Here is a 12,042-nt window from a genome sequence, read left to right on the forward strand (position 1 = left end):
CCATGATGGATTGTTTTGTTGGTGTTTCAGTTTTGTCTGTACACTACACACATTTCTTTAATAACTTGTATTTCGTAAAAAAAGTAAGTAACTCATATTATTATGTGAGAGGTGTAGGTGTAAAAGAAAAGAAAAAAATGGTTGGATACCATGTAGTTCGCCACCTACCTTAGTTAAACATCAGTAGAAAATTTGAATTCAAGAGCAAACCAAAACCACATGGCACGTGAAGGTATTATTTTATTACTGAAAAAGATTAATATTATTGATGGCAAAAACCAAATGACTACGACACAGCAATGGCTGAAACAACGTAGAAGGCCAATACAACTACGCGTACCAGAAATTGTAACAATAAATAAATATGTAAAATACTATATAATCAATATATGTATTGTTAGTTTTCAGTAGGCCCAGCTGTGGCTCACGTGACACTCCACCAGGATCACGTGAGGTGTTTTGTTGACTGTTGTCGCTGCATTTTGCACGATGAATTCACGAGCATACACAGTAGCTGGTGCAATGTCATCGCTTCGTTAACAGGCAGCAAACTGAAGGAGGAACAAATCTGTCCCTTCGGCTGCAGACGTACTTGTCTTCACTAATGCTTGCCGTGCCTCGATACAGTTGCTGAAGGAGGAAGCCTCTCAGTGATGCGTTTGTCATCGGTTTAAGACATAAAGGAGGAATTGTATTCACCCCGACAGGAAGAGGGACCGCAGCTCGGGAAGTTCATGTGACAAAACCTGCTTTTTTTGAGGTAATTTGACACATTTATGTCATAAAGTCACTTGGGTGGAGACATTTGATTACTAATATTGTGTAAAATGAAACAATTTCAGCGAGTCAGTACGTTATATTTTGGAAATACCTAGCTTTGTTCCTTTGCTCCATCATTAGCATTCACCGGAATTCTTAGGGATTAACGAACAAGTCTATTGTCCAATCAGGAGGCCCAAAAGGTTGTATTGGGCCAATCAGAGAAGAGCAAGGCAGGTTTCAGTCAATAAGGAAAACGACTGAGGAAAAGGTTCACGTCTCTAATGGCTTTATCGTTTGCTAGAACATTATAATAGAGAAATGGTTGTCCAGAGTATGTAACACATGGTCTTCTGAATTCAATTACACTGATAAGACCGTGTCAAAAGGATGTAGCCACTCAGAGATGAATAGCACCAGGAATTCAGACAGTCCCAGAAAGACCTGTTTTATTGCATTTGTGAAGTCATGTGCTGTGCTTTCAAATGGGACTCCATATGAATAAATAAAAGTGCTTTAAAATGAGACTCCCTGAAGCCCGGTTGCAGTAAGCTTCACCAGTTTATATTTATTGGTGGCACTTTTGCACTTTAACTTGTAACTGTAATGTGAATATAGTTCAACAACGTATAGTCCTGTAAAACAATGATCTCTGTTGCCCTGTCTAACTGGTTCAACATGTGGATGTCAACAACCAATTTTCTTTGCACAGTTGCTTGCAGTTTTAACTATTTCCCAATCGCTGATGTCACCCCTTTTTTATTTTATAGCACCACTTAGACCGGTTTCTCCAGCCTTATCTTGTAACTTTCCTTTGTGATACTGTCTTCACTTAACAATTTGTCTTGTGTACAGTTTCCAACAAAAGCTAAACTACATGCCGATGAGTCAATTTCACTTCTCTTTTTTTTTTTTTTTCTTGAGTTTTTGTTAAATAGAAACTGAGATCAGAAACCTTTACAACCATTACTGCTGTTTCGAAAACACAACTAAGCTTCAAAAACCCTTAATAATAATTTCCAAAGCTTGAACTGTACGTTTAGCTCTAACCCAAAACTAAAATGTCACTCTTTTTTTTCCACTCTCTTCCTTTTACTAGCCGAAGCAGAAGGCTGACTGGACCGCGTCCCTTGTACCACTCAAAATGGCCATTGCGCGACAATTTGGACTTCTGGTGTGGAAAAACTATCTTCAGCAGGTGAGTTGGAGGGAGGTGAACCTACACCCAGCTTGTATGGTTCCTTTTTAGGTGCTGAGACAGTGTGCAACTGTGACATGTCAGAAGCGTCTGTGTTTACAGAGCAGAGGCCTGCATAACAGTATTTGCTAAATTAAACACTCATAAATACAGTAAAGTGACAATTTGTTTTTTATAACTTATGATGTTAGCCAGCTACTTGGAAACTTGTTGCCTTAGTAATTTACCATGTGCCTGCTGCACTCTTGTTGTGTCACAGGCTCAAGCTAGGTCAACATATTGGTAGCAAGCATAGGCTTTTCCGAGCCTTATATGGCTATCTTTTGGCAAGATTACAATTTTTACCTTTTCTTTTAAGGATTTAATAATTGTCATTAAACAATTCAGGATTGCACAATGACATGTAGTGGTAGCCCCCTCCATGCTACACACACTGAAATTTGCATTATGGTGTACACATTTTCTATCATTAGTCTTGATCATGAGACGTGATTGATTATGATGACTAGATCAGAGTCATCACATCAATGGGCCAAGGGTCAAAAATGCATACATCACAAGTGAATTATATTTTATTGAGTTTTTTATAGTTTATTAACAACTAAACACAACAAAAACCCCAGTAAAATAGAGAAACAATAAATGCATGCATACAACTTAAAGCTATAGTGTGAAGTTTCTGCGCCCTCATGATGAATTCAAAGTAATAACAACAAGACTGTCGGCGCGGGCCCCCAACCCTTCCTCCACACAGTTGTTGCTAGTAGCCAAGGAGAACACGGAGGATTATAACAACATGATGGACACCTCAGAAGACGTAATTCTCTTAACTCGAGCTTCTGCTGTCCATGGATGACAATTTTCTAAACACAGCCATACTGAGAAATACAGAGAGAGTTGTGTATAGCTAATAGTCTTAATTAGCTTTGTAGCAACACATTTGGCAATGGTTTGAATGTAACAAACATGTGTTAATATCAAAAAGTTACACACTAAAGCTTTAAGAAAAAGGGAAAGTGGTGAAAAGTTATGAGCATTTTATATATTCTATACAGGAGGTTCACATGCACACATGAAAATAGATTTTTTGTTATATTGCAATTATGGAAGTATTCATGTTCACATTTGTTGGTTAACATGTTACACACAAACCTGATCACAACTTAAAATCAACATCCTACATTAGCAGTTCCTTCGATGTTGCACCTCAGGTTCAGGCTCTGTCAGAAGATATGAAGGGATTTTTACTTTAAACAGGGCCAGTGTATTGCTCTGAATGGCAGCTTGCATAATTTTAGACATTATTATCCGTTGAATGTTGCACAATGCTGCCTGCAACTATCCAGAAATGGAATCTTCTGCATAGCATGTGTGGTGTGAGGTTGTTGCTCCATCTCACTTTATCTACTCCCTGCTCTGCCAGTTTTCTTAAAACTACAGAGACTCTATCAGGTCCAGACAGGAGAAAAATACAGTGCATCTTGGTGTTGCTTGTTCATCTTGGTTGGAGAGTGCATGATAATCAGTTAAACTGTATTAGCAAATATAATGCATTACGACATTTTACTTACTCAAGCAAAATGTGGACATTGTAATTCAGGCCTGTAAAAGGCTTTCAGTTATTGGCAAAGACCTTGTATTTCCGGGCCTCCAACTTGAGGTCATGGAGATATTTCCAGCTCAGCTGCAGCAGATTTTGTTAGGGGCTGAGATTTCCCTACTTTGCTGATTGTTTTGCTGTACTCATGAATGTTAACACTTGCCTTGCTCTTTGTTTTACAATGACATGTAGCCTCACAAGTGCAAAATGAAAGATAGTGTGAACAAAATTTGGAAGGACTAGAGGAAAATAACTGTTTGGTGTGTTACTAACTCCTACATAAGAGCCTTTTTAAAGGTATGCATACAAAATATATTTAAAGTCTAGTGAGCAAATCTTATATTTTTCCTCAATAAAAACACTCATGCCCTAGTATGTTATTTCAGATTTATTTGTCGTCACAAGCACAACAATTACAGAAGAGCAGTTGTTGGCAAGTATAAAAAGAAAATCATGCAGGTAATAAAATAAGAATCTAAGACATTGCAGCGTGCAAGTTAAATTATAGGGAAAATATATCATACATAAAATAAAATATTGTGTATAGGTGGTAGACAGTAATTGCTAATTAATAAACTGATTTGTAAAAAGGAATGTAGCAAATGTGGTTTCATACTGAGATACAGGCTGCCAGACAGCAGCAGGCAGAACAGTTTGTGGTAGGGGTCTCTGAGAATTCCTGCATTGCTGGGTGTAGAAGTCCTCCATTAATGGATTGAGATCCTGGTGACCTGCCACACAGAGTTTTTACCACGCTGGAAAGCTACAGTTGGGGAAACTGCAGATGCCATAATTTAAACTTTATTTATTCAGGGAAAGTTCCCTGAGAGGCAACCTCTCTTTTGCAGGAACGCCCTGATCACATTCACACAGTTGCATACATTCATACCTTGAAGCTGCCCAGTACAACCACAGGCTGATTGGCTGGCCACTGAGCAGCTGTAAGGTTAAGGGCCTTGCTCACGGGCACCTCAGTGGTGGTAATGAGGGAGGGACAAGCGCTGCTCTTTTACTTTTCAGTTTGTGCAACAATTTCATTTATATAAACTCCTCTTTCACTCTTTTTTTTTTTCATCTTCTACCTCTTTTTGTCATATCTCGTACATCCCTATCAAGCAGATAACAAATTGTCTTTATTCCTGCCCTCCAGAAACGTCAAATCCTGGTAACTCTGGTGGAGATACTCCTGCCCCTGCTCTTCTCCGGCATCCTCATCGTGCTACGTCAGAAGGTGCCTTTTAAGGACTACCCAAATGCCACCATCTATGAGAGCTACGCCGTTGACATGCTACCCGGTAGATTGTCGCACCGCTTGCAGCTGGCTTATGTGCCCGGTAACTCCAGTGTGGTGCGTCAGGTGGCCCAGGATGTGCGAGAGAGCCTGGCTCTCTCTTCAGGTGGGTAATAGTTAAGAAGTGGGTGGCGGGTTCAGTACAACGATGTGGGCTTGCTTTAAAAAGCATCTCCAAATGGGCAGTGGTGGCCTAAAGGTAAGGGAAGCGAGCTTGTGAGTGGAAGCTCATTAAATCTCCCGGACTGGCAGGATGAATTTGGGTAGGGGAAAGTGATTAGCAAATCACTTAACCGCAAATGTTTCATAAGAGCTGCTCAGACCAGCAGATCAGTTTCCAGGTGTGAATGTGTGACTATGTGAATGTGATCAGGCCATTCCTTAAAAAGAGAGCATTGCTCTCAGTGTAATCCTCCCTTCAAAAATAAAGGGGAAAAATCTATCAAACACATTATCTTGTTTCTTTAACCAGTTCAAAATCCAAAGTGTATAACAAAAGTTTTGTGGTTTTATACAGGGTTATGTTTCCCCATGATTCTAATCTTTATGCTAATGTATAAGCTAAACATACATGCTGCTGACTGTAGTCTTATATTTATGTTTCCAAAAAGTCAAACTATTCCTTTCATATGGCCATTCTCCAACTGACCTCATAAAATATTTTGACACTTATAAATATCTGGGTCAGATTAAATTCATGTGGCTGCAGGCGTTACCTTTTTGTCGATGGCACAGTTATAACCAGTAAAACAAATACTACCGCCATGGCACCAGTCGCAATTTGGGACAGAGGTTGGAATACTGGTTCCTCTAGAAATAACCCCTAGGAGAGCCAACAGGCTACGCCCTAATGTTGTTTTAGACTGTATCTATCAGCTGGGAATTTGGATAGGGAAAAGAAAGCTCACACACTGTAGTGTTTCAGGACACCTAACCTCAGTCTCTTTTAATTAACACACACACACACACACACACACACACGCACACACGCTTGCCTGACAAGCTATTCAGACAAACATGCAGACAGTCTGACTGACGAATGTGAATAAGCTATTTATATTTTTGATCTTATGCTGACAGACAATCAGCAATCTGGACAAATGGCATTCATGTGAGGCTGAAGGCAGAATGTAGCAGCAGGTAGACAGATCTGTGTAATTGCAGGTTGTTGTGTACACAGACCTGTGAGATCCCAGCTCAGCCGTAAATGAATAATTTAGGTGGGTTCGGCGTTGAGAAGGGTAGGTGGAGGGGAATGATCAAGTTCTGACTGACCTGAAGGGGGTAGTTTTGAACGGTTAAAAACCCCCTGTGATATTTAAATGTAGTTGTCAGTTTTACATATTTAAACAAGGATTGTTGAACTGGGACCACTAAAAAAGGCAGCACATTTATGGTGTTCTGCTGGAAAGATATTTGGTGTTTAAACGCCTTGTTATATGTTTTACATGCTGCATTGTGATATGAGATCTCCTATATTAATTTGTAATGCTAATTTTTGTTGTTGTTAAAAAGTTGATTTGACATCTCTCATGCAGCTCACCAGTGATAGCTTTTCTGTTTTCTTGTACCATTGTCATTGAAGTGATGGACTGTTGCTGTTACCTAATTATTTTATCTTTTCATTTTACTTTGAAACATTGAACACTTGAACATTGAACATTACTTCAGCTAATTATTTTAACTGTTAAGCTGTTATTTTTAGCTAATAATTATGTCTTTATTAATCCCCAATGGGGAAATTATAATTTACACTCTTTTTTTGTTTTGTTATGACAGACAACACACAGGCCTGAAATACACACACATGCTCAGGTCCTATACATGCACTAATGGAGAGATGTCAGAGTGGTTGTGGGGGGTTTGGCGTCCACACTTGAACCTGCGGTTCCCAACCCAACTTCCTACGCACTGGGCTACCCCACTAGCTAACATGTTGAACCATTCATTACTTTCAGCTAACTATTTTTTTCTGTCTGCTCGCTTGGTAACAAGCATTTAAGTACTAGTTCTTATATACTCTGAATGTCCAAACATAGCTTTAAGTTGTTGCAACTGACCTTTTTTTCCTGAAACACATTTTGGGGTGTTTATTATTTTTCCAAATTAGTTTATCTACTCCACAATCTTTCCATGTACAACAACTGCAGGAGTTAGCCATGGATCCACCCCCGGTTAGTAAGCACTGCATTAAACTGCTAACCATTTCAGCATTACCCAACACAGACAGCTGAAGTGAAGTTTGGCAGCTGGTTGGTTGTGACCTGTTTCTCTCTGTGCCCTGCGTGTCTGCGAGTGTTTACTTTATGCAACTGACCAAGATTTACCTCCGGGATCAATGTGTAATACTGGCGTTCTTTAGTCAGACTCAGAATACCTTCATGTGTGCTTGATGAGTGAAATGAAATAATGCCATGGAGATTTCCAGCTCTGGAAAAGAAAGAAATGTAATCAAAAGTGAAACGAAAAACAAATTAGCCTATTTTTTACCTGCTCTCTGTTTTCATTCAATTTCATTTGGACTGCCTTGCTCTCCGTCATGTGTAGATATGTGCCTATCTCTTCCCTTTTTAGTTATCTAGCATCTGTGTAAAAAAAAAACATGTCTTGCCTTTGCCTCGTTGTAATGACAATATCGGCCATAGAATTCAGTAGGCTGTCAGTGAGAGTAGCGACCATCAATGTTGGGCAATGAGACGGGCATTAAACAGACGTACGTGAGATGAATGCCACATCACTAATGTGTGTGTGTGTGTGTGTGTGTGTGTCTGTGTGTGCGTTTCTTTTCCAGTGCGTGGCTTTGAGACAGAGGAGCTGTTTGAGGACTATGTGAGAAATGACCCCCTGTCAGGAAAGCTGCTGGCTGCTGTGGTGTTTGAGCACCCCTTCACCCACGATGATGAACCTCTGCCACTAAAGGTTAAAGGCAGCATACACACACTGTCACACACAGTAGCAGGTAGAGTCTTGCACCTGAGGAGTGCTGCATTGCTTTGTTGTCTAGACAAAAGAGTCTAGCCACAACATGAGTGGTAAATAATTTTCTATATTTTAACAGAAGCATAAGTATAATTACCAGAAAGGTGTATAATAAGCAAAACTGTCACACACTGTTTGTATTATTGATCTTAGTGTAAGGCGGAAGGAATAATTAACTTTTTTAACGTGTGTGCGTGTGTGTGCTTGTGCGTGCATGCGTGCGTGTGTCTATATATACATGACATGACATGACACACACTACCGTTCAATAGTTTGGGGTCACTTACAAATTTCTATACCACTCCAATATAGACATAATATACCAGCTGATCCGAGTGGGTGGCTGATCTCTAATTCAATATCTACACTGCTAATTATCAGCAACCATTCCTCCAATGTTCCAAAGGTCCATTCTGTTTACTAATCTAATCTGATATAATTAAAAAAACTAAAAACTGATAAAACATTAGAGAACTTTTTTGCAATTATGTAAGCGCATGATCTAATCACAAAACTGCTGCTCTGGTTAAAAAAACAATGCAACCGATCTCAGCTGGTATTCTGTCTATAATGGAGTAGAATGGACATTTCTAAGTGACTCCAAACTTTTTGATATTTTGTACATTTGATATTTATTTATATATACAGTGTATATATATATATATATTTGAGAGAGAGGAAACCTTGATCAAACGAAGACTAAGACACAAATGCTCGTTCTTTCTCTCTTTTGCATAGTTTTTCCTCTTTGTTTTCTATGCTTCTCTCGGTCCTGTATTAATATTTAGCAAACAAGCTATTGCAACACAGGACTGTGTATCAATGTTTTTTAAATGTTTTTCTTTGAACAATAGCAAGCAATAAACAAAGGCGTGGATATTCTACTCACTGCATAGTGTAGGCTCCACCCCTCTAGGGTCTGTACAGGTTACTAAATCCGCTCTCTTGTTGCACCCTCATATACAGGTGAGTTACCACCTGCGTTTCAGTTTCACACCACGCAATGCCCCACCCAAGGAGAGGTCGGAGCTGAACCCCAACAGTGACCTGGACTGGCACACACTCAGCCTCTATCCCCTCTTTCAACTGCCAGGGCCGAGGGAGCAGTATGACAAGGAAGGGGGCACGCCTGGTGAGAAACCCGTCTCTTACTGTCTTACCCTCCTTGTCTTTGTCTCTATTTATCTGTCCCTCCCACACTTTCTTCCCACTTTCTCTGTTACTTTTAAGCCAAAACACCCCGTCTGCTTTCATGCTACCAAACATTCATGAGAGGTCCCGTCATCAAAAAATAATTGTTAAGTATTCTTATCTTATTCAGATAAGCATTTGTCCTTTTCAAAAAGCCACGTCAAACAGGATTTATTTTTCTGCTGAGACAGAGGTTTAGGATTGATGAAAAGCACTTATTTTCCACAGTCTCTGGATCAAGGATGTGTTTCTATGGCAACCAAGGCCCTGCACATCTGATGTTGGCACTATAAGGGCATTTTTAAGGTGTCAGGCACCAAAATGTATCTTCACGTTTGTCCCTCAGGTTGTTTCATTTAAGTTTTGAAATGAGGTGATGATTATGAATTGGGGATTAGATAAGAGACTGTGGTTCCAAAGTTGAGAGGCATAATGGGCATGCTCCCAAAGACGAAGTCATCCTCACAGCACACTAGAACTGACACGCTTTTAGAGTCACATGAATATGGATTTCCAACCTCCACATGCATAATAACTCACAACTGCTGATCCACTTTAGTTCCTCAAGGCCCCTTACCCATTCTCATGTTAACTTTTAGAGGAAAGTTAGAAGAAGTTGACTCTAGGTCACTTTGTAAGTTTTGTTTTCCCATGAGTCATTACTTAAATCAACATAATTTCTTTACTGTTAATAGTTCTTTTCTCTTTTAAGGCTATTTCCGAGAGGGATTCCTTGCTGTACAGCATGCAGTGGACCTAGCCATCATGCGCTCTTACAACAGAACGTCTGCTGCCTCTTTGTTGGGACATATCAGAGTGGTCCTGTCCCGTTTTCCTTACCCTGCCTTCATATACGACGTCTTCATCCTAGCCATTCAGAACCAACTGCCCCTATTACTGGTGCTCAGTTTTACCTACACCTCCCTCAACATAGTACGATCTGTGGTACAGGAGAAGGAAAGGAAGCTCAAGGTGCGTTTGTGTGTCTCTTAAAAGGATGTTTTTATTGGTGTTGAAATTAGCAATACAACTGATCCACTTTGTTTTGGGGGGGCATTTTAGGAGTACATGAGGATGATGGGTCTCAGCAACTGGCTCCACTGGAGTGCCTGGTTCCTCATGTTCTTTCTCTTCCTCTCCATTTCAATATTTTTTGTCACTCTGCTCCTTTGTATCCAGGTGAGTTTGTCTTACAATGTGTAGTTACAAGCCACATTCCAGCACGTAATACCTTCACCTCAAATGTGAGCAGTTTCTTAGATAAGTTAAAGGTTATCCAATATCATTATCTACAGTAATATTTTGTGGAAAAACGTACAGTAGGTATTCACATTGTGTTGAAATGTGTAGCTAAGCTATCACACATTGTGACTTAAATAGCTAAGACACAAGAAGCGGTGCTTCACAGTAAAACCAAGTAGAAAAGAGAGTGGAAAAATTGAAATTATCTGTATATCAAATTATCAAATAGTTTTATTAAAATAACCAATTCATAATAATTAGATATTTGTTTTGTGTTGAGCAGTGTAGTCACTAAAGCAGCTTAGTATCACGATTACAGCATCAAGTGCAGGAATCAGTTCATTGTTCATTTAGAGGTTATAAACCCATCTGCTTTCTAACTGTTGTTTTAGGTGAGCCCTAACGGAGCAGTGCTGACCTACAGCGACCCCACGCTCGTCTTTGTCTTCCTGCTCGTCTTCACTGTGGCCACCATCAACTTCAGCTTCATGATCAGTGCCTTCTTCTCACAAGGTGTGTGTTTCTGTATCTGTCCATTCTTTTCTGAATGATAAATATGCCTCTCTTTGACTGCCGGTCTCTTGCTTTGTGAAAATTAGTGGATCTATTTTTTTGCTGCTGATGTTGTATTGGGCATGTTTTGTTAACTTAAAAAGTGGTGTGTTTCTTATTTTTTAGTTCTTGACAGCTTTGTTGGTCTTCAGCCACATGAAATTAAAGAACCCTGTCCGGCCTGAATAACATAGACGATAAAGAAACTATTTAAATCTTATCTCGTCTTCCGTGTGTCCTCCTTGTCTTTCCCTCTTTGTGCTCTCACTCATTAATGAATGAAAGCATCTCCTTCCAACTTTCTGCCACAAAGCAGCTCAGGTTACAAGTGCTCGTCACAGCCTCATTTTAATGCTTCTGTTTGCAAAGCAATTAGCAACTATAAACTTGCTTGGCCTTGCTGTAGTTTATGTTATTTTTAGTTTTTGTTTACACTCATTCACTTGATTGTAATTTATCCAGTTTTGTCCACAGGAGCCCAATTTAAGAAAAAACGATAGTACTTCTGTCCTCTGTCACGTGCCTTGACTGTTTTCCTATTTGGCTTTGACAGTATGAGCCAAATTACCTTAGGTGTAATTTTTTAATCTGGTCTGGCTCTTCCTTTCTATTTCTTGCTTTCTCTGGCCCTGTCTGTGGTCAAATAATTGCCCAAACTGTGGTATTTTAAAAGGTTGACTTAAGTCATTAAATTATGTCAATTACTGCTGTACAATTAATACTGAACATGAGCTGCCGAAATGGCATCATCGTGTTGTTTTCCCTCTTGACACTGTACGTAAACAAACACAAAGAACATTACATAATGAGGCCTAAGTAGGTTCAAGGTTTTTTTTTGTAAAGAAAAGAGTAAACAGACAGTGATGAGGGGCTTTTACAGAAAATAGGCCAAACCAACATGAGGATCCTACAGTGCCATCCGTGGCCATTTTTGAACAAAGACAGATTTCATCTTTCTTCTTTCTTTCTGTCTTTGTGTGAACAGCTATCTGGATACTTTCACCACCCACTGATGCTGTCCTTTTTAGTCAATGCGTGTTCCACAGAGGCTCGAAATGTCACAATGTCTGCCACAAGTGCCCTTTTGAGAAGTTTTGTCATACTGCTCAGAAATGGAAGGAAAACAGCCCTTAAAGTGTTTCTTTCGCCTCATCCATAGTGCTCCACTTTCTTTCCCCATTACTCCACCATCCTTAATCCTTTGTACTCCTTAATGCTTCCTCTGAACTG

The 12,042-nt window shown here is 39.7% G+C and overlaps 1 protein-coding gene across 1 annotated transcript in view; it reads left to right on the forward strand.

Moving 5' to 3' along the window:
- Nucleotides 1-460: 460 nt before the first annotated feature.
- The window catches only part of abca3b (ATP-binding cassette, sub-family A (ABC1), member 3b), a 29,282-nt gene continuing 17,700 nt past the window's right edge, over nucleotides 461-12,042 (forward strand). Inside the window, exons 1-8 of the mRNA XM_034894349.1 lie at nucleotides 461-760; nucleotides 1,859-1,957; nucleotides 4,708-4,954; nucleotides 7,640-7,767; nucleotides 8,794-8,959; nucleotides 9,731-9,990; nucleotides 10,081-10,197; nucleotides 10,653-10,773. Of these exons, the coding sequence (XP_034750240.1) occupies nucleotides 1,904-1,957; nucleotides 4,708-4,954; nucleotides 7,640-7,767; nucleotides 8,794-8,959; nucleotides 9,731-9,990; nucleotides 10,081-10,197; nucleotides 10,653-10,773 (1,093 nt within the window). The 5' untranslated portion in view covers nucleotides 461-760; nucleotides 1,859-1,903. The remainder of the gene's footprint in view (nucleotides 761-1,858; nucleotides 1,958-4,707; nucleotides 4,955-7,639; nucleotides 7,768-8,793; nucleotides 8,960-9,730; nucleotides 9,991-10,080; nucleotides 10,198-10,652; nucleotides 10,774-12,042) is intronic.

The sequence above is a fragment of the Etheostoma cragini genome, chromosome 15 (assembly GCF_013103735.1).
Source record: "Etheostoma cragini isolate CJK2018 chromosome 15, CSU_Ecrag_1.0, whole genome shotgun sequence".
In the NCBI taxonomy this organism is placed as follows: domain Eukaryota; kingdom Metazoa; phylum Chordata; class Actinopteri; order Perciformes; family Percidae; genus Etheostoma; species Etheostoma cragini.